Source organism: Gossypium arboreum, chromosome 7 (assembly GCF_025698485.1).
Source record: "Gossypium arboreum isolate Shixiya-1 chromosome 7, ASM2569848v2, whole genome shotgun sequence".
NCBI classification, from domain to species: Eukaryota; Viridiplantae; Streptophyta; class Magnoliopsida; order Malvales; family Malvaceae; genus Gossypium; species Gossypium arboreum.
The window spans coordinates 80531022-80558208 of NC_069076.1; the positions used below are offsets into that span (position 1 = coordinate 80531022).

At 34.4% G+C, this 27187-nt stretch overlaps 1 protein-coding gene across 2 annotated transcripts; it reads right to left on the reverse strand.

Moving 5' to 3' along the window:
- Positions 1-1175: 1175 nt before the first annotated feature.
- On the reverse strand, positions 1176-12471 carry LOC108451743 (DDT domain-containing protein PTM-like). 2 transcript variants are annotated; one of them, XM_017749409.2, is made up of 10 exons: positions 10517-12465; positions 9791-10405; positions 8450-8598; positions 7458-8344; positions 6499-6787; positions 6275-6399; positions 3538-3998; positions 2957-2985; positions 2181-2795; positions 1176-2045 (listed from the first exon to the last, which is right to left on the reverse strand). In XM_017749409.2, the coding sequence occupies exons 1-10, from the start codon at positions 12055-12057 to the stop codon at positions 1900-1902; spliced, it is 4857 nt and encodes a 1618-aa protein (XP_017604898.1). In that variant the 5' UTR covers positions 12058-12465; the 3' UTR covers positions 1176-1899. The 2 variants fall into 2 exon arrangements, with proteins under 2 accessions (XP_017604898.1, XP_017604888.1); XM_017749399.2 differs by having other exon boundaries at positions 7458-8598; positions 10517-12471.
- Between the last annotated feature and the right edge of the window lie 14716 nt (positions 12472-27187).

The window sequence follows — 27187 nt, forward strand, 5'->3', positions numbered from 1 at the left end:
AGAGAGGAATATTATAAAATGGAGGGATAGAGGGTGAGAGAGATGATGTTTTTGGGATTGTGGAGTATAGAGAGGGAGCCCCCTTTTATAGGCGCGAGGGAAGGGTGAGATTGTATTGTAGAGGAAAAAATCTCGCAGTAAAATACACATTGCAACACCAATGTTTTTCATCGAATATCTTCAAAACATGCTTCAAATCTGCCAAAAAATTGTCAAGGTTAGGTACCTTTTTTTTAGGCTTTATCAAAATGTTAATGAAAACTCTTCCAATCGGGCAAGCTTCTCTGCTGACGTAGTAGGAAAGCACGCCTAGCTAGGCGCACTTTCCACCACCATTGTCGCTTGAACGGTAAAAATGTACTTGTCTATGAAACAAATTAGAAAGATTGTCATTCGTGAAAACTTAATCGAAATGAATAATATACAAAATAATTAAATAAAACTATAATATTTTTAAACAAGTATATCAAAAAATTTAGAACAAAACTTGAGAAAATTGAGAAAGTTGAGAGTCTAGAAAGAATTGAAAGAATTAAATTTGAGTAAAAAGAATAAAAAATGATCTGGTATTCATAGAAATATAATTACTGTTTGGCCCTTAAAAAATTTTACCGTTGTCAACGTTTAATTAAATGATCGTTAGTGGAAAGCATGTCTAATTGGGCATGCTTTCTATATAAATGTCAAGAAAACACGTCAAGTTCTTTCTCCAAAAACAACCTATAATTTAGAAAACTAACGACCTAAAAGGCCAAATAAAAAAAATTGACATATATGCCTTATTTGGTCTTTGCTTAATTCTTTAAAAAAGAAAAAGAAGCCTTTGCAATGAAACTTGATTTAGCAAAAAGGCCCATGACAAAGTGGAGTTTTTTTATTTATTTATCAAACTATTCAAAAAAAAAAAAGAAAAAAGTTTTTCTGAAATGTGGGTGTCACCATTCCTATCCTCATCAGTGGTGCCAAATTCGGAATGGTTTAATCCGAAAAGAGGATTGCGCCAAGTCGAGCCGCTGTCCCCCTTCCTATTTCTTTTCGCTGCAAATGTTTTATCCAGGTTTTTTTTTTTTTTTTTGAAAATTGAAAAATGCATTCGATAGATAAAAATAAAAGTTTGTTTTTAATAATGAAAACAAGAAAACATGTTTGATACCTATCTTTCTATGGATCACCACTTTAATAAACTTTTTAACTTTTCTATTTGGAAATGAATCATTCCTATGCGCCGTTTAAAAGTATTCCATGATTTCTACATCAGAAAATTTACATGTAACTCTCGTCCTACAAACAAATCCAAGGCCCTACCACTTAATCAAGGTCTTGTTACACCAATTAAATGTTAAGACTGTAAATCTACCCTAAGTTGTTTTTGCCCCATCATCTAACAATTCAACAGATATGCTAACTTATCTGGATGAAACTCAGGAAAAGCTCCATCTGCAATCTGACTTCCAACTGGTTTGGTGATCTCCAGAACATCCAGGTACCTGTCATGATCTAAGGTATCCTTCGATCAAATACTGCAGAACATCACGGGAATGCCACTTTGCCTCATCTGCCACAACTGCAGGAGCATCATGTCCTGTATCGGTTCTACTATCTTGCAAACCTAACTTTCTCATCAGATGTTAACGTTAGTGTATATGGTTTCAAATCAATGTTAAAATTTGTCATGCATCTATACTCTGATTCTCATCAAGTAGTCCTAATTTATAATCCATGATGGGACTCTGACTTGTAACCAAATTGGTAAATAATTACTCCTTATGCAAGCACCCGTTTGCCAATGAACCTTGACGAGTTTCACTTGGAAGACTGTTTTTTAATTAACATGACATAGGGAGAGGGCGCCATGTTCTTCAAAAGATTCAGTCCCAAGTACTAACACCATTGTGCAACTCAGCCAATAGAGATTTCATCAACTCTTGTGGCCATCATATTCGGACAGACAGGAAGGATCGTCTTACGGCAGACATGACACCTAAATCCAATAATCTTGCTTTTGTTCTCTGAATTAAGCCCATAAGCATCTCCATGAAACCATTCTGCATAAATTAATTGAAAGGAATATTAAGAAAAAGTATAAAGGAGGACAATTTTTCAAGCATCAGTAGTCGATGTCTATAATAATAGGCAGTCGCCTACAGTGAACTGATATAAAAATGCTGAAAATTAATTACCTTCACAAATTTCACATGCAATATAGTTTGAATTAGATGCATATCCTGATTCACAACAAAGAAAACATCTGGGTTGATCAGGGGAGACAATCTTATGCTCGGAAGGATCAAAAACCATTTTTCTTTGAAATTGCATCACCCGCTCATCATTTGGCTTACTAGACAACCGAAGACCATTAAGCCAGTAACTATGGTAAGCCCTTGTCCTCTTCCTCTGCCAAGTAATTTCCTTTATCTTCTTAGTTGCTTTCTTCTTTGACTTCTTTTTGCCTTTCTTGCACCTACCAGGCTTTTTCTTTTGCAAAGAAATGTATTTTATTTTCCTAGGTGATCGGCGCAGTGGCACAGCAGCAGCACCCTTTTTATCCTTCCGTGGACGCAGTGACATTCGAACTGCCAGTGACTTTTCATTGGCCCTATTACCTTTTTGTGGCAATTTCCTTGCAGTTTTTGTGATTGTCTTCTGCCCCTTTGTGTCGCCCTTACTTTTCATGATATTTCCCCCTTTTTTAACATTGACACTCGACTTGTCACCTAAGCAGCGATGACATGTATATGCGCACTTAGCAATGATAGCACCAGCAGACTTTCTAACATGCCTCTTATGAAACAACCCTAAAATTATATTAACCTAATTAGAAATGTGAAATATATGTAAAGAAAAGCACCTGTGGAGTTAGCAGCTCATTAAAGCAATACCATCAAGCAAGCAGAGCATCACTTTGTAAAAACAAAAACAGATCAAATACACTTTAATATAGAAGAGCACCACTTACCCTTACAATACTGACAGCAGACAGCTTCCCTGCCAATTTGATAATAAAAAAAGAAAGAAAACAAAAACAATAAACATAGTTAATTAAATGAAATAGTTGAGGAACAACGACCCATTAAGTATAAGGCCATTAACTATGAAAATGCGTATGCTTGAACATCTATTTAAACCAAAAATTAGTCTCTAGTTCATAAAAAAACTTCATCACTTAACTTTAAAGTTTTCAATCACTTCTCCGGGAAGGGTTTATCACTTCTCTTTGCTAGCCACTTCTCTTATTAGTGCTTAAATAAGAGTTTGTTATTATCTTGTAAACGTATAAGATTTATCAACACCAAGGGAAAAAATTTCAAAAAGTCAATTCTGTTATTATGCTCTAAAAACTGGCATAACCTAACTTTTAAGTTCCTTTCTGTTTTCAGTCTTAGTTATTAGCAAATTTTGAAAATAAAGTACTGACATCTCAAATGATAGAAGAGCTTAGAAATAACAATTCTGTTAATACTTTCTTCCAATACCATGGAACTAAAAACTATTAGAAATGACAGAGCACTCAAAAAGTAATAGAATGATTGTTTCTACCTGACGAGGACATCTTTGTTACAGTGCCCACACTGATAATACTCGGTCCTTTCAGCTTTAGAGAAGAGATAGGAGAACCCCTTTTTCTTTGATGACTCCTTTGCCATCCTACTGATCTCAGAAGTTTTATCAGAAACCATCTTATTAGAATTCCGGGCAATTCTCCTCTCTTCAAAACTTTTCACAAGATGCAAAGGCACATAAGATTCAGTCAACCAAAATTTCTTTCTTTCACTTGAAGATTCTTCAACAACAGTCCCATATCTTTTGACAATTTCAGGGATGATTCTCCTCTTCCCAAAATCAAGAAGATACTTCACCACATCTGTCTCTATGGATTTTCGGCGCACAACACATTTCTTGAATAGTCTAATTGATTTCTTAAAGTCTTTAGGTAAGGTAGGGAGAGCATGTGTGTTTTCAACGTCATCCCACCTAATGTTTGAACCAAGTTCTCTTACCTGAAAATAGAACATATGAAAAATAAGCCAGCATTCAAAAGATTCACCAGTTCATGAGTACTTTGAACATATTATAAACTGCATCTTGTAGGGTCAATTGTAAAATATTATAAACTGCCTTGCGTCCATTTGAGACATATGGCTTAATGATGGAACCGCAGTTAACAAAAATCAAATAAAAACAATACACAGATACTAGAACTAAATAGCATTTGCTTTGCACGCATATCTAGCATGTCCAAGATAAGGTGGAAATACACAAGAAAATGGGTGAATTAGCAAAATATGCTGAGTTTCAACCAAAATTACCGGATTAGGCCAATTTTGGAGAGGGTGTGAAAAAGCTAGATGCGTTTTCAGCGGATTTTGCATGAAAATGCTTCCAGCTGGACGCGCTTTTCTGCTGAGTCAGCAAAGCACATCAAGCTGGACGAAATTCTGCGTCCCAAACTCTCCCATTGTCAACCCCCTCCAAAATTGCCCCTCACTCCGGAATTTGTCAGATATCCCGGGATTCCCAGGGTAATATTTTCAGATATATGCATGTTTTTTCTTCCTTTAGGGGTGAGCAAAACTCAATTTGATTCAAAAAATCAAAAAAGTTTTGAATAATTAGAGTTAACTTGAATAAGTGTTTCAAGTTTCGAGTTCTAATCAAGTTGAATTTTACAATTCGAATAACAGATTGGTGTAAATACCCTTTTGGCCCTTGTCAATTTTGAAAATGAACAAATTGGTCTCTCAACAAAAATTAAAAAAAAAATACACAAGTAATTTTAAAATTTTCAAAATAATTTTAAAATTCAAAATATTTATAAAAATCCAAAATTTATATTTTTAAAAATATAAAAATTATAAAAAAAATCCTAAAGAATATAAAAAAGTTAAAAATTAAAAAATCTAAAAAAACCCTAAACAAAAACCCTAAACCAGTCAGGGAGAGAAAATAGGGAAAACACTTCCAGCTGGATGCGCTTTGCTGACTGAGCAGGAAAGCATGTCCAGCTGGACACATTTTCACACTCTCTCCAAAACCAGCTTATTCCGGTAAATTTCAAAAATTCAAGCCTAATCCGGTATTTTTGATTAAAAATCAGCATATATGGGTATTTCACCCCAAGACAACATCTAAAGTTGGATCCTATTGGACCCCAAGGAAAAACAAAAAGTTTCTTGAATAGCCAGACCTTTCCCTGCCAGTTAATTCCAGTTATGTGTCTAACTTTTCAGATTCTAATTGCAGTGAAGCAGGCACTCAAATTTGGTGAGGTATATTCCTTGAAATTGAACTTTCCCATGGGTATCGCATTATCACGAATTATAGGAATTTTATTCTCACATATGGGAAAGTAACAAGGCAAATTCTTTACAAAATTGCCTTTGGGGCTATTTCACTCTTCAACCCAGCCAACATTCTCCTTATGTTCACCTCTCAAAAGCCCCAAATCCTGATTCCTCCGTCTACTGCATCTCATCTTTGCAGAAAACACTGCCAGTAAACACATCATTTTTGTTCTTTCCCTCTTCACTTGAAGCTTTTGCTCTCTCTAATACACATCTAAAATGGAACATCAACCACCATTCTCTTCCTCCCAAAACAACCAAAAATCATCATATAGCTCCAATTAAAAGTTAAATGCAGCAACTGTTAACAAAAACAAAAACCCGAAGTTCCCCTCTTTTACCAAAATTCCCCAAGAAAACCATCAAAGAAGCCCGAGAAATCCCCTTCTACCAAAATTCTATGAGAAATCCCCTTCTACCAAAATTCTATCTTCAAACCATTTTTCCCTATCAAAGATTTTAATCAAGATTTTTTTAAAATAAAATAAAACAAGGAAATGAACACTTCTTTTCTTTTAATGGGAAAGCTTTAATAATTCATTAAATGCATTAAATTATTATAAATCAATTTTAATTTACATATTGCCCATTCGAAATTTTCCAAAGTTATATATAGTCTTTTTCCATATAGCATCATGGGTTTATATATAGCTATATATAGTCTTTTTCCATATGGGCTCGTGAGAAAGAAATTAATATTTTAATGAAAAAGAAAGAAATTAAGCCACAGGATATTGCGCCTAGAATTAGCACAGTTAATTGGCATTAATTACAAAATAATAGTAAAATTGCATCAAGATGGAAGTTAGCCTATCATTTCTTTAAAACTCAATCAACATATACAGCAGGATGATTGGCAACAACATTCCATCCACTTTTCAAGCCACTACTCTCTATTACAAATAAGACATGAGGACAATTAGAAGTCATACCTGGAAAGCGAGTTGTTCTATACTAGTTGATGACTCAACAGCAGCTCGCCATGCAATAGATCTGCTTCTCTTTGCAAAATCTGAACTCTCGGGATAGAGTATGCCAGGTATCTTTTTGCCTCCACCTGCAGAATTTCAACTTTAAAGAAATTCAGAATCATTATTCATTTTTTAAGTAACAATACCAACCAGAAAACATAGAAGAAAAAAGGAAAAGTGCAGACCTTGCCTAGCAGCCTTAGAAACCAAAGAGTAGGGTAAAACCTTCCAATTGAACAACTGACGAGAAACCCTACCACCTCTCCACCAACAAATACTTGCCCCTACAGCAGGATTAGAAGTAGGGTTACTCTCGTTATCATTGCAGTTGCCCCTTTTTCTTGCAATACCATGCTTTGCAGATCCACGACTTGAAGCAATCACAACATGAGAAGCTGAACCCATAATGACAGCAGAATCCACATGTTTCATCCAGTCTGTTGAAAGAGCAAGATGATGCAGATTTGCCTCTAACTGTACAGCCATTATGAGATTAATAATATCAGAAAATATAGAGAATATGCTCCAAGTAGTATAACCTACACTATTGACCAAACGTATATGCTTGAAGCAATTATAGTTGATAGATGACTAGTATCTAGCTTAAGCAAGCAATGAGAAGCTGAGGTGGTAAAAGCTTAGCATAACCAAACTAACTCATCTAACCTTCTAAAACACTGAGTGAACCAGATAAGAATTCACTGAAAAATTCGACGAATCAAATTTGATCCTAGCCCAAACTCCAAAATTATTTGAACCTGATGAATATTTACTTTCGCATAATGATATGAAAAAGTTTGTGGAAACCCAAATGTCCAGCCCAACCTAAGGCAACCCAATTTAACGCTAAAATATCAATGATCTTAATGAAAAAACTGTCCACAGAAGCCAAAAAGAAACACAAATTGACCTAACCATTGCTTCCACGAAATAACAGTTCTGAAAAAATTTTCATTTTGCAACAAAGAAGTCATGCGTGTGCAAGCGCATGGAAGTTTGAAAGAGGTTAAGTTAGACTTAGCAGTAACATAAAAGACAGAAGGGTTATAGGTTCAGTTAGATCTTAGAGACATATATAATCTACCATGTTGAAGCCCTAAAAACCATAGTGAAATAGCTTCTAAGTTTTGCAGAAAATACTTACTGTTAGCAATAAATGCTTAACAGATGCAATACCAGATGCGTTGAGAATGCTTTTATGCCAGATCTTCATGTATTGCAGATTCAGCCATGGACCCGAAAGAAGTCCACTCAAGCGGTTTTCAATGGAAAATATATGATATATGACATCAATAACATGGCCCTTTTTATTCCATCTTGACTGAAGGTCCACCATCTCACTTTTTGAAACTTCCGGAACACAACCTGAAGTAATTCTAAACAAGCAGTCTGTATCATCCACAGGATATCTGCAGGAGAAGCACCATCCACAATTTTCTTTGCGAGCATCTACGTATTGATTATGAATATCCGGCCAATGAAACCTGTTAGATTTCTTCAAAATAACCTTCATCTGAATTCCAATTATCTCCTCCAGCGATTTGAGGGAATCATCATTAGTCTTTTCTGATGGCTTATGCAATAACTCTTCTACAACTAATGAGGCAGTTTGGGCAAAACTATAGTGGTTTACGTAGCCAGTCCCAGGCTGCAATTGTGAAGCATCACCTCTTTTTGCATTTAGAACACGTGGAGTTTGTTGAGATACTAACTTTATCTTGCTTTCTTGCCTGCCATCTAAATCATTAGATATTAAAGAACTATCTTCAAGAGTTGAGCACTTTCCTGGAATCTCAGATTGGTTTGAGACCTCAACAGATCCCTGTTTCTGAAAGTTAAGAAAGACCGAACCCATTTGCATTGTCTCAGCTGACCCTTCAGAACTCATATATGGGATTTCTGTTCCAGTGACCAAATCCAACATGTTAGTGGACTCTACAACCTCAATATCACGATGACCAGAAATTTCAGCAACTTCCTTCTCTTCAGGTTTTCTGCCATCAGCAGTCTCGTTCCTTATCACACATATTTCTGCAGAAGACACAAGTGGCAGAGATGAGCTAACAGTAGGAATTTTCACCTTTCTATGTGTCCCTGAACAAGCAGAATTCAGAGAATCAAAGTTATTACTAGCACCATTTGAGCCTACAGCTACATCCCACTGCTTGCAAATTGCTTCTATTATATCACCATACTGGAATGAAGATTTTAGCACATCAATTACAAAGATGAGGTCATCTCTATGGTAGTAATTCGATGGGCATTCAGCATCAAATGAATCTAATCTGCAAGTTTAACAATACAATATCAGTAACAACAAACAGCAAGTCATTTACCCTGACATAAGTAAAATTTTGTCCCCATATTTTATTAGATGAAGGAAATAAATGATTGGATCCAGCTTAAGACACAATGGAGTCTGAGATAAACAAAGATTGGGGAAAATAAATGAAACACATTCAGAAATGGACACAACAGAGGCAGAAACCAAATCATTTGGAGCAATAGACCAAAGCATCTCAAATTCTATTAAGACCCTATAAAAAACTCCCCCATCAAATTAGTTTATTAGAAAGAAATATATTTCATCATGAACAACATGAAACCCTAACTGGTAACTGTTTTTTGGACATGTGCATATGAGTATAAAATCTAGCATTTGTTGTTCACAAATTATATTACTGTAAGTCACAAACTCTTCTAGTTGCCTTCTTCCAGTCTTGTGATTCATAAAAGTTTAAAATCTAGTATAAGAAGCTAGGTTTTCCTTTTTTATTTTCAGCAACCTCTCTAGTATATGTATATATGCATATAAGTGTGCGCATGTATATATTTTTGAAAAATATTATATATAAGGTGTGGTATTATAATTCAAACAGAAATATGTAACAAAATTTTGGGTGAAAAACTGTGTAACAATATCATTCATAAAGAATGATGATTAAAATGTAGAAGCATGCTAACCATCAATCAGCAGATTTTATATTTACACCAGCAATTCCCAAAAAGAGCATAATCAAGTCAAATAAAATGATTCTTCTATATGCCAAGGCAACATGAAATGTCATAATTGTTGCGAATGGCTGCTAAAGGCCATGTCAGTGATGCATCCATATCACATATCATAACTAACTAGACCCTTATGTTGATAATGACAAGAAGATTCCATGGTTGAAGGATCAACTTAAAAAAATAAAAATAAAAATTCATTCAAGTTATTGCCTTACAATAGAGTTAATAATAGTTACTAATAACTGCTAAACAGTTTCTGATAAAATAAGAATTTGGAGGGAAATGATAGTCAAAAAAAATTAGAGACGAGATTTTGTGCACTCTTCTCATCATTAAGCCAGGAGAGAACTTCCTACTCAAAATATAGACATGCATTCATGATTCATCAACAATAACAACAATAAGGTAGTACTAGAAATCATTATCTAATAATCTATTTCTACAGGTTAAGTAAAACAAACTTACACTAACAAGAAACCAGAGCTGTTATAATATAATCGACCATGAGGATCAATGCCCAAAAGCTCTGCTCCTCTAAGTGATTTACAAGGTTTCACCCAAGGCTTCTCTCTTTCAATTGCACATTCAGGGCAGTACCAGTCACCTTCTGGCAAAAGAGCATTCACAACACCTACACACTTAGAATGGTAAGCAGCAGGACAGCCATCACAGCATATTAAACTCCCATCCATCTTACAAAGGCAGCAATCATCACTATTCCGGTCAGTAGTTTCATCAACTATCTCCTCACTAAAGCCAGATCCACCTGACACGTCCTTAGCAGCTTTTCTCTTCTTGCAAATCCCATTGTTCATATCTCGACCAAAATCCATGTCAGTCTCAGATGCCAAAGACCTTCTATTAAGCTCAGATCTTACAGCTTCCACCTCAATCATATCATCACACAAACACCTGAGTATTTCAACCTTAACAGATGCAGGTTGTTTATAATAGTCACATCTGAATAGTTTCAAACTAGTAAGATCAAAACCATAATCCAACCCCGAACCATGAATGAGTAGATACTCGACCATGAAAATGGGCCATGTAATAGAGTCCAAGAAACCCCAATTAAGACTCCTACATTATCAGATCAACAAGAAATATTGAACACTGATAACTGGCAAACAAAAAACAATGTTTAAAAGGCAAGGGCAAGAGAGGGAAAAGAAATGGAAAGAATAAAAATACCTTAAGCATTCAGAAGCAGACTCAGAACCTTCACTAGATAGGTACACCAAATGCTTTTTCAGAGTTTGCAAAATGGAAACATGAATACAATCAAATAATGAGCTGGGAGACTGGCACTTCAGTGCAGCCACAAAATCCTCCAACTCAAAGGGACTTAAAAACAATAAAGTACTAAATGATCTCAAAAAAGCATAAATAGAAAAAATATCAAGTACGGAAATCCCATCCAAATTCAAATTCTCAGAAGATAGTGGCAGTTGCAGTTTTGGAGGAAGAACAACAGGCTCTTCAGACACTTTACGACTTGACCTAACTGGCTTCTCCTCCGTTACCGCACTAACTGAAGGAGATATTGCCAAACCGGCAACATCACATGTTGTTGCAGGCGGTGGTGTGCTTGAAACATGATTTCTGGAAGACACTCTACGAGCACTTCTTCTTAACACCCTTTCTGTTGAAGAATCCAAGCCCTTTGCAAGCTTTATTCTCTTTCTCGGACCACTAGCTTGTTTGAATGAACTTCCAATATCAACTCGGCACCCATCAGTTACTGCAGTACCAAACTCAGGGACACCTTCTAATCCAACTCCACGACAATCATCAGCATTGATAACATTTGGATCCACAACGGTGCCCTTCTCAAGGATCCCTTCAACAGACCCTAAACCTGAATGAATCTTCAATTCCTTTCTAGAAACATCCTCCGCTGCATCATTTTGCACTATTATCAGTGTTTCTTTAAGTAAGTCAGCACAAGTGCCAGATTCTCTCACTTCCACTTGCCATACACAGTTACCATCAATAGCATCTTTGTCAGTCTCCTCATCAGCCCCTAAATTCAAATCAAAACTGCATTCCTTCCCTTGGGTTTTGCAATTAAGATTGATATTATCATCCACATCGCAACTCGCATCCAAATTCAAATCAATACACCCTCTCTTCTTCACATTCTCTCCCTCAGAACAAGAAATTCCATTATCATTTAAAAAATTATTACTACAACAGGTATCATTAAGATTCAAATCAAACCCAGAAGAATTCAAGTCAAACCCATTTTTCATTTCAATATCCCCATTACTATTTAAATTCAAATCCATGAGAGACCCAATTCCCTTCTCATCTAAAGTTCCACTCAAATTCCCATCAATACTATTATTATCCTTCAAATTCCCAGAAAGCCCTTCATTTAGATCAGCATTTGTATCCAAATTCACATTAGCATTACTCGCTAGGGTTTCTTTCTTTGCATTACCTGGACAAACACGAGCTTTCCTCTCAACACGGCGTCGTTTCCTGGGCCTTCCGACCCTCGGCTTCTCACGGAGAACCTCTAACTCAGGGTCGGATCTCGGCTCAAAGGCTGGGTTAGAACCGTCGTCCATGATAAGAGAAGCAACTTGATGGAAGTCGAGTTCCTCCGAATCGCCGTCCTCGTAAACGATCTCGAAAAAACCAGATGAGGAATCAAAGGACTTAACAGTGCCCGAGTGAAGGCCAAATCCTTTGAACTCCTTCTTCACGGATTTGCCCACAAACTCCATTTTCTCATTTTGTCTTCTTTTTCTTAGTTTCTGCCCCCACTTTTTATGGTATTCGAAAAACTAGAATACTTGAGGAGACTAAAAGGGTGAGAAAAAGGAAGAAAATCCAGATGGGAATGTTGATTTAAATTGAAGAGTACAAGACTTGGAGGAGTTATAAAGAGAAAGCACGAAGAAATGATTTTAAGCCTGGCTTTGAATTAAAGGTTGCAATGGGTTTAGGAACACGAACAAAAGAGAAAGAGAAAGAGAAATCAAATATATTATATTTTCTCTTTTGTGGGGGAGTAAATGAAGAAATGGAGTCTCTTTCAAGAGACGAGAGAAAAGTGGTGCTGTGGAGTTGGGAAGGAAAGGAAGTAGGCTCTTCAAATACTACAACTAAGTTTTAATTGTTAATCCAATCCAGATGTTAATAATTTTGAGTAGTTATTTCAATTTTATATGTTAAATAAATATAAACACAATATCAATATTAATTTAAAATTGTTTTAAAAATAAAATTTTTTGAATGAAATAAAAAAAATCGAAAAAGTTAAAAGAAAAATAGAAAATGGTCTAGTGTCAGATAGCGACCACTTAGACTTTGTTTTGAGTTTGACTATGGGAAGAAAAACATTAAGGTTTCTTTCTTTTATTTTTACTTTTTATTTATGATTTAGTTTAAAATATATAAATCTATTCTGATTTTAAACTCATTTTAATAATTTGTATAAATCAAATTAATTTAAAGCTCATTCTTTAAATTTTTATATTTTGGACTTATATAATAGATTGGACTTATTTAATATATTGGGTCTATAATATTTTGTTATTAATAATTTTAATTAATCAATAAATTCAGCTAATTATCTAATTTCAAATTGAAGTAACAATTAATTAAAATTTCAAAAATTCTTAATTAATTACCGATCGAATTAGATTATGTAGCTGATCGGTTAAAACAAAATTAGGCAAACCCCTAAACAAAAGAGAGATGTTAAGTGCAAATCAGATGGAAAGAAAAATAGCACAAAATGAAATGATTTTAATTAATAAAAAATTGGGTTTTTAATAAGAAAAAAATTATTTTCCGTGGGAATATTTTCCCAATTACAATTGTACACGAAACTTAGAACTTCATAGTTTATTGATTGGTCAAATGAGGTGAGTTTAGTATAGATTTTGGGTGCAACTGCCAAGATTGGGTGAGCAAGAAGAGCAATTGGAATGAACAACTTTCAGATGGCATTTAGAGTGGCGAGGGAATTTTATGCTTTTCTCTCTAAACCCATGTTAATCATTGTCTTTGGGTTGAATTAAAGTCAATTAATGGTTCCTTTTTGGGTTATCTTGAGGTTACAGGAGCTAAAGCTATTATCAAAGATCACTTGCAAGTGGGTGGTTAGTTCCCACATATCTCTATTTTGCCACTAACATCATAGTGCTCAAGATGGGTTGATTCTTGCGAGAGATACTAAGATTAAGAAAATTAGATCCAATTTGATGTCACCATATTAACTATTCTTAATCTATTCTAGTTAACGATTGCATAACTCTTTTGCAGAAGATTGAGCACTACACAATTAGGAATATATTTAGAGAGGGGATGCTCTCATTTAAATGGAAAGAAATTTTATTTATCCTTATGTTCTAATAAGTTTAATGTCTGACTTTAATTTGAAAATTTAAAGTCAATTATTTTTAAGGTTAAACCCGTAGTTAAACTATATCATTTTTCATAAGTTAGTACTTAAATTTTTTTAATTTTTTTTTATCAAAAGTGGTACTCAAACTACTATTTCATTGTCTATTTAACCTCAAACTACTATATTCGTTAAAAAATTTCAACCAATAAAAAATCGTCACATCATATAAACTTTAAAAACATGTTTTTTTTTTGTTTTTTTGTTGATACAAGGTAACAACGGAAGTGGAGGGAGAGAATAGGGGCGATGCTGAGGAAGGTCGGTTCACCTTTCTAGGGTTGATGGGCATCAAAACCATAAAATATAATTTTCTATGTCCTAATTTAATTAAATAGTAGTATAGAGTCCACAGGGACTGAAATTCCTAATTTTCTTGTTTGCGTGACCAGATTTCTGAGTCTAGGCAGCTGTCTTGCTCATGACCTGTGCATGCAAAGCTGTAAAATAAATAAAAAGGAGAAATTTAGTTGATAAAGAAAATAAAATAAACAAAAATAAAATAAAAACATATTTATGATTGCAAAATAAAATTAAGGAAATTAAATCAAATCGGTGAATCAAATATATTAATGCTGCCTAGCCTCAGTCTCGGTACACTCTGAAATCGAATCGATCCTTGAAAGTAAATTTTCTTTTCCAAATGATAAGTTGGTTATAGCGATCAAAAATGCCACAACCACCAACTTTTCCTTGTGTAGTTGGTTCCTGTACGACTTGCAAACCAACTCTTTGCAATTATCTAACCCCGTAACACGTGTCTGCAATTTAGAATCCCGATAGCCTTGTGATCTAGAAAAACTCAACTCGAATTCACGGACTCAACCGCGTGGGTCATATTAAATTCGATCAATATCTCCCTTAACAAAATCTAACTAGTTTTTTTCCAATTGAACACGCCAATTTGTTCGCGAAAACTCGAATACGGTAGACAACCGACTCGATTTCCCAACTGTACGCCAATACAACTCCCACCCAACGTGCACTTTGAGTTGAACTTGAATCAACTTTAATAGACGATTGTGACTATCCCATATACCGGAGAGATAACGAATATCGTGTTGAAAGGTTTTTTAGTGTGGGTTCATGTCTCACGATTTTTTTTGTCAAAATGATAATCGGGCTAAAGTTAAATGGAATATAGTTGAGCATGAGACTAATCATGCTTGATTGAATATTAGAATGGGTTCAAGTGTAATGGTGATAGGTGGAGGAAAGAGGAGACTTAAAGGCAATTGAACTAAAGTAAAGAAATGGAAAAAAAATGGCAGGATGCTTGTACTGCTAAAAGACGCGGGAAATAGAAAAGAAATAAATGGCTTTTATTCAATTTTTAGTCTATTTTCCAAAGCCACCACAAAAGGTATTTATATACATTCCATATACTAATTTTAGACTGATTCATCTAACAACCAACCACATAAAATCATATTTTATATCAGATTTTTTCTAAATCTAGTTTTTACAAAGTCAAATAGAAAATTTGATCAACCATAAATTTCTCAAAAATTTCAATTCGGCCCCTTTTTATTGTTTGTGCTCCAATTTAGCCCGATTTGCTTGTTAACTCAAATTTCAATACTCCAACTGCGTACCTGTTAAAATTAACCAAAAATTATAGACTCGGTAGCAAAATTTACCGAAATTGGGTGCGTTAAACATACAAACTCAGTTTTTTATCAAATCCCATACTTAGCCGATGCTTGTTCTCAAGCATGATGTGTTTTCCTATACTAGAAATCATTCAATAAGTTTTTTTGAAATCAAATCTCCTTCTTCAACCAAGTGTAATGCAAACAATTAGGTGAATAAAAAATTAGTAATTGCTAGGTTCAACCAATAAGCATTTTATAAAATTTCCAACATTATGCAAAATTCAACTACTTTACTAAATTTAGGCTTCATCAAACTTGCGAGACAATAGTACTTAATGAATTTTTCCACAAGTTTGAGGCGTAGTCAAATCTTTTTACATGAAACAAGACAACAACGCAAGCACCTCACCCCGGTTACTCAATTGACATGTCCCCAATCAATTTATTTTTTCTTTCTCAAGGCAGCACAATTATCGGAGTGTTAAAAGTTTTGGTTTATCACTCAAATATTTTTACACAAAATGAGATGACAACCCAAATACCTCATACCGGTTACTCAATTTGGTTACATTTCTAAAATCTTTACACATAACTAAGCCATTAACGGATTCCCATCCCTTTTTTTATAATTAAATGAGACTGAGTAGTTTTATTAGGCAAGTTTAAAGAGCCAACAATCTTTATGAAATGTTTGATTTAGCCATAATATTTTCAATTCTACAAAACACATGTCAATCAAATTTAAGTAATAAGCAGTTATTCATGAATTACCCAAATTATTTGAATTAACTAAGCATAGGAATTGAATGTTCAATTTCGAAACAAATTAGGAGTAATTTCAGTATAAGAATTAACACATGCAAAGAAGAACAAGAAATGGCATGGCATGTCTTACGAATCCCCCCTACTTAGCCCATATTGCCTTTAATGTGCAATAATAAAATAATAAATAAGAAAGAGAAAGGTCAAGTGTACTCCTCGTGTATGTTTAATTTTGCGGAAGGTGGTTTGGACAGTTTGGGTTGGTTTTGGTCGGTTTGGTCCTGGGTGTATGTTTAAACAAATGGCAAAACTAAAATTTGATACGGCGTGCCCATGCCACAAAGGAATTCTGATTTTGATTTATTTTTGGATGAAAAGGGATAGCCTCTACCATCGTTCTTAAAACACAACACATTAAAATAGATTAAATAATAATCTTATTATTTTTATTTTCAACATAAATTAAATTAAGTTTAAAATCAAATAAATTAAAATAAATAAATATAGGTTGCCTTTCAAAAAATGCTTTTGTTTAACGTCGTTATATCAACGACCTGAAATGTTATCCGTTTGGCTTCTTGAGATTTAATTCTTCCATTATGTGCACTTAGAAGTTCTCGTACGTAAAAAGGTTTCAACCTTTTCCCATTGTCATTGAAGCACTTCTTGGATTCCTCCATCATCGGTGGATTGAGGCTTCTTTGAGCTTCTCTGTTCGAGTTTGCCTTTTCCTCTATCGGAATCTTTAAATATTTCGATAACTGTTTGAGCTCTAATTTTGAGGCCTTTATTCAAGTGCAGCTTCACATTTTGGTTCTTTGTTCATCGAAAATTCTTGTTGTTTTTCCATAACATCGAAATCTACACTCCTGCAAAGCACAGTTTGTAATTTATCCTTTTCAAAATGTAAGTTTTTCAATGGTTCAATTCCATCAACACTAGAGACATTTGTTATTGCACTAGGATGACCCATATCCCTGTAAACATTGAACTTGACCAATTCACCATCAAATTCCATAGTTAGATTTCCACTTTGAACATCAATTTTTGTATGTGTGGTGCTTAAAAATGTTCTTCCGAGTAAAATATTCGAGGAATTTTTCGAGTTGTCATCTTCTATGTCGATGATGTAAAAATCTATAGGAAAGAATAGTTTAATTACCTTGATGAGGATATCCTCCAACACCCCTTCCGGATACGCAACTGACCTATTCGCTAACTGAATGATCAGCCCTATTTCTTTCAAAGGACTCGTGTTTAGCAATATATAAATAGATAATGACATAATGTTCATAGATGCACCTAAATCGCACATGACCTTTTTAATGTTAACATTACCTATTTTGTAAGATATAGAAAACATACATTTGTCCTTACACTTAAGAGGAATTTTCTTTTGTAAAACTGCAAAAATGTTTTCTCCTACATTTACCCACTCGTTACCTTGGAGTTTCTTCTTGACAATGCACAATTCTTTTAAGAATTTCGCATAACGTGAAATTTGTTTTATTGCATGGAGTAGGATTATGTTCATTTCAACTTTTCGGAACGTCCTAGGATTTTTCTCTCTTCTCACTCCTTTTTACATTAGGTGAGCCTTCCAGGGAATGTGAGTGGTACCACGAACGGTTTCTATGGAGCCCACTTTGTAGTAGCTATTGGATCATGTTTTTATTCTTCCCGTCTAGTTTCGTGGTCATGATTCGTACCAGGTGTTAGCTCAAAAACTATTTCACTTTTTAAGGTCATATCACTTATATTTTATAGTGGATTTGACTCTGTTTGAGACGAAAAATTTCCTTGGGACTCCAAATGACTAACATAAGTGTAAGCTTACTTATTTGCTTATCTATTTCTTATAGGTGCACTTCAGTCTTTTGTTGGAACTTTTCAGTACTAGCAGCAAATCTCTCCACTATGGCCTCAAGGGATGTTTTTGGAGGTTGAAATTATTGAGTCAGTGTGACCTTGGTTGATATAATTGGTTGTAATGAGGAGTCGATCCATAACTCAAATTTGGGTGATCTCTCCACCTCGTATTGTAAGTGTTTGAATATGGATCACATCGCATTTGGGGTGGCCTTGAGAAGTTTCCAACGGCATTTACTCATGCTATTGTATCATTGTGTAAAATCAGACATAAGTCAGTTAGGTAATCAAGCATGGCACAAATCCTACACAACTGAGCTAGGTTCATTTTTCTTGCAATCAAATTTTTAACTACATTAGTGAGCTCGTCAATTTTATCTACTAAGGATGAAATACTTAGCTTGTAAACCCGTCTTGTAGGTTTTGTAGTCGGTCAATATTGTTGAGAATTTACAACCATAGTCAAAATTAATTCTCTTGTTATTTGAGGAGTTATGTTAACAAGTGCCCCTCATTAGCGGCATCAATCATCTTCATTTCCATAGGGAGTAACCCGTCATAGAAATATTGAAGAAGTGATTGTTCAGTTAGGCCATGTTATGGGAAACTTGCACACAACTCCTTATATCACTCCCAATAGTCATAAAGTGATTCGGTCTCTTTTTATTATATTCCGACAATACCTCTTCCTTAATTCGGTTGCCCAAGCTACTAGAAAGAACCTGTCAAGAAACAAATGAGGCATATCAGACCATGTATTAACAGATCCTAGAGGTAAATAAAATAGTTATTTTCTAGTAGATTCAGCTAATGAAAAAAAAGTTAAAAGTTTAATTTGATCCTCAATTACTCTTTGTGGTTTCATGCTTAAGCAAACCATGTGGAACTCCTTAAGATGAGTGTGGGGGTTCTCATTTTTCAAACCACGAAAATTGGGCAATAAATGAATTAAGCTCGACTTTAATTTAAATGGCGTTCCTCTCATTGGTAAGTTATGCACAATAAATACTACTCATATAGTGCCGTAGTGAGTTGTTGAATGGTTTGATTTGCCATTTCTTCTGGTTCACTGAGTGTATTGTCTATTGCTTTTGTAAGACAGTGTTTCGTATTCGTCCTCTCTCACTTGCGGTTGTTTTCCACATCGGATAGCTTCTTTTCGTAAGGTTTAAGCTATCACCTTAATTTCTGGTTCAAATTCTAAGGTCACTGGTTTTGACCTGGCCATAAGTAAAGAAATGAAAAATTAGAATTATTTCCAGTCCCTAGCAACAATGCTAAAATTTGGTAGGCATCGAAACCACCAAATATAATTTCCTACATCTTAACTTAATTAAATAGTAGTATAGAGTAGTAGGGTAGATCCCACAGGGACTGAGATTCCAAATTTTCTTGTTTACGTGACAAGATTTCTGAGTTTAGGCAGCTTTCGTGCCCACGTCCTGTGTATGTAGAGCTGTGAAATAAATAAAAGGGGAGAATTTAGTTGATAAATAAAATAAAATAAAATAAAATTATGATTGCAATATAATATTACAGAATTTAAATCAAATCGATGAATCAAATATATTAATGCTTAGCCTCAATCTCGGTACACTCCGAAATTGAATCAATCCTTGAAAGTAGATTTTCCTTTCCAAATGATAAGCTGGTTATAGCGATCAAATATGCCACAATCGCCAACTTTTTATTGTGTAGTTGGTTCCGATACGACCTTAAAACCAACCCTTACCAATTATCCAATTGCGAAATACGTGTCTGCAATTTAAGATCTCGGCAGCCTTGAGATCTAGAAAAACCCAAATTGAATTAACGGCCTCAACCGCGTGGGTCATTTAAATTCGATCACTATTTCCCTTGATGGAATCCAACTAGATTTTTTCAATTAAACATGTATATTTGTTTGTGGGAACTTGAATATGGTAGACGACCGACCCAATTTCCCAACTGTACGCCAATACAACTCCCATCCAACTTGCACTTTAAGTTGAAATTGAATCAACTTTAAGGGACGATTGTGACTATCCCATATACCAGAGAGATATCAAATACCGTGTTAAAAGGTTTTTTAGTATGGATTCATGTCTCATGATTTTTTTATCGAAATTATAATCGGGCTAAAGCTAAAAGGAATTTAATTTAGCATGAGACTGATCATGTTTGATGGAATATTAGAATGAATTTAAGTGTTATGGTGATAGGTGGAGGTAAGAGGGGACTTAAAGGGCAATTAAACCAAAATAAATAAATGGAAAAAAACTGGAAGAATGCTTGTACTGCTAAAAGACGCTTGAAATAGAAAAGAAATAAATGGTTTTTATTCAATTTTTAGTTTATTTTCCAAAGCCACCGTACAAGGTATTTATATACATCCCATATGCTAATTTTAGCTTGATTTATCTAACAATCAACCACATAAAATCAGATTTTAAATAAGATATTGTATCAGTTTTTTTCCTTAATGTAGCTTTTACAAAGTCAAATAGAAAATCTGATCAGCCATAAATTTCTCAAAATTTTCAATTCAGCCCCCTTTTATTGCTTGTGCTTCATTTTAGCCCGATTTTCTTGTTAACTCAAATTTCGATACTCCAACTGTGTACTTGCTAAAATTAACCAAAAATTACAAACTCAGTAGCAAAATTTACTAAAATTAATGCATTAAACATACAAATTCAGCTTGTTATCAAGGGTTGAGAGCTAAAAAAGTAGGACTCAAGATGAATGTTAGAGTATTAAGGTTTTGGGAAGAGAAGAGGAGAGTAGTCCCACTATAATATTGATGCATTTGAGTATTAGAAGATTGATGGGTCCTACCAATTATGCTACTGAATAGGCTTTGGTGGCCCAATAAAAGGTCCAACCGGATCTAAATTGAGGTAGGGATATAACAATAGTCCTCAATTGAAAGGTAGGTTATGAAGTGACCATACCTTAAGAATATCTATAGGCTACCCCTTGTGGGTGTTGTAGCAAATAAAATAACGAGATTGAGGATACAATTATAGTCCCAATGACCTAGGATTCTACAATGCCTTGTGAGTCTATTAAAATTCATGTGCACCATTTTTTAATAATATGTTTACAAATGGTATTTCTATTCATAATTGACCCGTATAAATTTCACTTTCTGATTTAGTGGGTGATATGCATATTGGCTCAACAATCCAAAAATGTATAATTTATACTCGAGAGGTTGTAACAGTCCGGTTTAGACCTTAGTTGGAACAGTGGTTTCAGGACCACATATCCGAGTCAAAAAATATTTAAATATTATATTCCACGTTTATGATATGTGAATAAGCATGTGTGAAAGTCTCGTACGAAAATTTAAATGTTTGTGTGCTTACTTTTGAAAAAGGACTTAATCGCGTAAAATGTAAAAGTTGCCTGCTATATGTTAAAAGTGCCAATTTAACTTGGCTTTATTTATGAGAGGTCTTTATGTGGTTATTATGCCATTTACATGGTTAATAGACATATATGACCTAGATATACATGGTTTGTTAATGTTTTAATTCAAGAGTAAAATAGTCATTTGTTCATCCATGACAGAAAAACATAAAGAAAATAAAAGAGAAAAGCTTGCTAGGGTTCGGCCTTGGTTTCCTTTGGTTTAGGTATGTGTTTTGCTTGGTTTTTGATAATTTCTACGTTTTTGTAATCGTTGCTTCGTATACTATCAAGCCCATGCCTCAATTTCTGATTTTGATGATGATTTTGAAATGTGCCATGGATGAATTCATGAGCTTTATGTTGTTAATTGATGAAATATGAAAGTTTGATGTTAGGTTTATATGTTTTGTCTTTGGATTTTTGATGATTTTGAGTAAAATGGGCTAAATTATGAAATTTGTAAATTGAGGGACTAATATGTGAAATAAATGAACTACATGGACTTATATGAACCTTATAGAAATTCGGCTAGGCTTGTGTACAAGCAAATTATGTATATTTTGTGATTTTGAAAATTAGAAACTAAAGTGTCAAATTGTGAAAATGTGAGGGCTAGTTTGCAAAATTCCCTAAATGTGTATTTGTGGATAGTTTTGAATGAATTTGTGATTGAATTAGTTAAATTTGAATTTATATAGATCGAGAATTAAAGAATATGGAGTTAGATCGGGGAAAGTCGAAAGTTTTCGAGTAATCGATTTCATTCATCCGAATCCTACGAGGTAAGTCTATATACAAATAAATGCATTTGAAATGGTTTATTTATGTTTATTGCCATTGAACTATGATGAATGAATATATGAGCTGAGAAAAAATAAGACATTCGAGAAAGTATTGACAAAGTTCCAACGTTCGAAAAGCCCCGTACGAACTTTAGGAATAGTTAGGATACATATGTCATGACATAGGATTCCGATATGTGTTATCGTGTAAGACCACATCTGGGACGCTGGCATTGACTTCTATTTTACGTGTAAGACCATGTCTGAGACATCGGCATCGTATTTGATTTATTGTAATACCCTGTTTGGGACAGTGGCATCGATGTTTGATTACATGTAAGACCACATCCGGGACATTGGCATTGTATATGCTTTTCGAGCTTTCCGTGTATCCTTACTTTTTCGAATGGTTCAAACAAGCATTCCGAGAAATGAATGACTTTGTGAAATGCATATTCGGTTCAGGTACGTTTGAATTGTACATTATGTTGAGAATGAAAGGTCAGTATATGTATCTTTGAGAACATATGCATTATAGGTGAACCATGTAATATATGTTAGTATCTTGGTCACAAAGTACATGTGTATCTTGGTCACAAAGTACATGTATTCTTGATGTTTATATGCTTATGTTGATAAGTTTATTTGTATATGGCTTACTAAGCATTTGAAAGCTTACTCTGTGTATGTTTGCATTGTTTTATAGATATCGAAGCTACTGTGAGCTCTGGGATCGTCGAGGATCGACACCACACTATCGAACCTTATTTTTGGTACTTTTGAAAATGTATATATTGAATATAGGCTAGAAGTGTTTAGATTATGTTTTGTGATGTATATATTTATCCATGTGATATGGCTTAGTATGGATGTGACTATGATATGGTTTTTGGTATATGAAATGTGAGGCAATATGATATATTTGGAGTGTTTATGTATGAATATAAGAAATGGTAAAATTGGTAAGGTTTTGGTTTATGTTAGCTATGGTAATTGATAAATTTTGATCATAAGATTAAATGATGTATTGAAAGAAATGTTTTGATATGCTTTTGTTTTATGTTTTAACATAGATTAGTAAGGTTTATGAGCATGAAATTGGTTGGTAATGATATGTCATGAATGACTTATGTTTTGGTTGTGAATTGGTCATAAAAGGTTGTCTAAATATGCTTAGTTTGGTGCTTGTAGGTTTGACCCAATTAGGGTGGCAATTTGGCTATTCAAATGGTCTATTTTTTTTGCCCACATGAGCAGAGACATGGGTGTATGTCTCAACCGTGTGCGACACACGGTCACGTTACATGACCGTGTGTCCCTTGGGGTACCCTACGAATTAAAATCAATATACCCTCCTATTTTGACACGGCTTAGACACACGACGTGTCTATTGGTCGTGTGTGGCACACGGGCGTGTGGTCGACCATGTGGCCAAGTCAGTAGCCTATCTAATTTTCACACGGCCTGGCACACGGGCATGTCTTATGGCCATATGGGTAAGTTAGTATGTATTCCCTGTTTTGCCATGGCTTAGACACACGAGCGTGTCTAATGCGGTGTGAGGCATACGGCCTGTTCACACGAGCGTGTGACCTTTGAATTGTTGAAAAATTTTCTAAGTTCTGAAACTTTCATATGTTATCGATTTGGTCCTGAATGCTTGGTTTAGACCTTGTCTACTTGATTTAAATTCATATTGAATATAAATGACTTGTATTTATTGAAATGAGATCATATTTGATATTTGATTGTTCTGATCTGCGTTAGGAGTTCGGTAATGCCTTTTAACCTATTCCAATGACGGTTATGGGTTAGGGGTGTCACAGTGTAATTGTCAATTAGAGGATCTGGATTTATGCAATCGAGACGTGTCGTATGTATACCACAAATGTAATTATTAGAAATGTAAAATAGAGGATGTTCAAGCCATTCGTTGGCAATAAAATGTAAAAGATGTGACCCATTTGGTGGTAATATGAAACGTAAGAAAAGCATATTATCCATTAGTGGCATAAAACGTAAGAAATGTGTATTATCCATTGCGTAATATAAAATGTAAGAAATGTGTACTATCTGTTAGACGTAAGAAATGCATAATGCCCATTGGTGAATGTAACTTTTAGCCTGAGTTTTTGACAAGTAATATTGAAAAAATGCTTATGGAAATTGGTATTATAATTAGTTCTGAAAAATAATTGTTGAACTAGAAAATAATTGTTGAATGTGTATGCTCAAAGTTATAAGGTATATTTCTTAACCAAATTTTAATTGTCATTAAGATGATATGCCTAACTTCCGTTGAGAGCCCAAAAGGTTCATGGAGGGGCTTGAATGTCCTACTCCCAAACACATGGGGAGGCTTATGATAAGTAATAAAATGGTCATGCTCCTAGACGCATGGAGGGAGACTTATGAAAAGTAATAAAATGAACTTGTTCCTAGACGCATGGGAGGAGGCTTACAGAAAGTAATAAAGTGGCCCTGCTCCCAAATGTAAGGGGAAGGCTTACGAAACCTAAGAAAGTGACCCTGCTCCCAGACGTATGGGGGAGGCTTATGGAAAGTAGTAGAGTGGCCCTGCTCTTAGACATATGGGGGGAGGCTTATGAAAAGTAATAAACTAACCCTACTCACAGATGTACGGGGAAGATTTACAAAACGATAGTGGTATTGCTTCCATATGTGGCCAAAGACTTACGATAGATCTTGCTCCTAAACACATAGAGGGAGGTTTACAGTGAGAAATCGTTGGTCAATCGCACTACCGTTGGCCCTCGCAACCCAAAATTTGTTGGAAAAACGGGTTTGGAAAATACAACGGAATATAAATTTAGGGAAAAACAAAAGTTTTAAATATTTTTTCCAAGACAAGATCTTGGTTGTGATATCTAAAGTAATAAATAATCAAAATTGTACCTTTTCAATTCGTCTGGGACGAGTACTTCGACCGAGTAGTCTTCTCTGTTATCCTCAAGCTCATGTCTGCTGCGTGTGGGCTCGCTTCAAATCAGAATTTTTTTCACAAAAATTACCAGTGGGGTAATTTTATAATTTCTCTAAACTTTTGGGTCAAGTTGTAAATCAAAAAAATATCTCTACAAATTTTCTAAAATTATCTCTTCAAAGAATTTTCTCTCAACAACTTTCTCTTGAACTCAAGTGTGTGTAAATAATGACCTAATGCTCTCTTTATATAAGGAGAGCTTAGAGAGTTAAATCATGATTAAATTTAATCACTTTAATATTAAATTAATATAATATTTATCAAGATAAATATTAGGTTAAATTTAATATGAAATCTTATTAAAATAATATAATATAGATAAATATTAAATTAAATTTAATATTAAGATAATCACTTTGATATTAAATTAATAAAATGCTTTTAAGATAAGTATTAAATTAAATTTAATATTAAACTATTAAAATCACAATATTTTTGGAATAATTAGTCTAAAATCAAATTCTCTGGTAAAGTCCTAGTAGGAGTGTAACTCTTCCATTGCTCAACCACCAACGACCAACCGTCCCCGGCCACTGGAACGCTGCCGTTGCAGCCATTAGCACTGATGTGTCCTGTGATGCAGATGTCACACCCTTACGGCACCTGTGATGGTTCAGTCTGGGTCAATGACGACTCGACCGGTCCGGTCTAGCCACCGGTTAAACTGTCGGTCCAGTTTCATATATCTGGCCTGGTTCACCCAGTTTTAGGGTCTTGGTCTCGGTTTTGGGCTCTCGGGCCTAATTTACGATCTGAGGTCCAATTTTCAAGTTCAACTATCCATTGGGCCAATTGTCTGACTTGAAAATTAACTTCCAAAAATATCATATTAATTTTAATTGATTTGATTAATTTAATTTTACTTGATCAAAATTAATTTTTCCAAAAATCACTTAGATTTTCCAAATTAATTTTTTAAGAAAATTCTTTAACCAAATTCTCTAATTGAACAACTCTCACGATAACTTAATTTAATTTCACATCGAATAAATCAACTCAATTAAATTATTCCCAAACTTGTAGAATTTACTTCTGATTCAAATGCAGTTCAATCGAGATTTTGTTGGGCTAGAGGAGAGACCAATCAAACATATACAATTAGGCTCTAGTGATTGCAATTATGTCTGAAAGCATCGTTCTGATAATTCGCAATTACTTAATTATGGTGTCAGTCCATGTGACAGATCTAATTTGACCCTAGTCGGGAAGTGGTTTCAAGACCACAAAACTGAGTCACAAAATTATTTAAATGCTCTTTTCTATGTTTATTATATGTGAAGTATCATGTGTGAAAGTATCATGTCTAAATTTTGTCATTTGAATGTGAAATTATGAAAAAGGACTTATGTGATAAACTTGAAGAATGTGTTAGGAAGAAATGAGGTGACCAAATAATGCATGGCTTATTAAAAGGGAGGACTTGCATGTCAAATTGTCCAATTTAAAGTTAGTGGCCAGCCATGATAATGATGATTTGTAATATAAGCATTTTATATATATAAGAAATATAATTATTAAATGTTTTATAATATGAAATAAGAATTAATAAAACAAAAAAGGGTGAAAAAGAACAAAGTTTGTTCATCTTTGCTCTTCCTTAGCCGAAAAACCAAGTAAAAGAGAAAAGGAAAAGTTTCTAAGAAGTTCGGCCATGCTTGTAACTAGATTGAGGTATGTTTGATATTATTCTTTGAAATTCATGTATATTTTAAGTTGTTAGTTTGAATTCTACCTAGCCCATGGTTCAAATTTTGCTATTTGATGGAGATGATATTCGGCCATGGATGTTGTATTTCTTGGTTGGTGTTTTCATGTTTTTGTGATGAGGCATGAAGATGGTTGATTTTGAGTGTTTAATAAAAAGGATTGGATGTGAGTGTGTGTGAAATAGCAAATAATGAGTCTTGGTAACTTCATGAAGTGTTCGGCCATTGTGTTAAAATGTTATACTTGTGTTTAAATTTGGAATTTAATAGTTAAATCGTTAGTATGGGTATAGATGACCGAATATGAACATGAAGTATGATGTGAATGAGT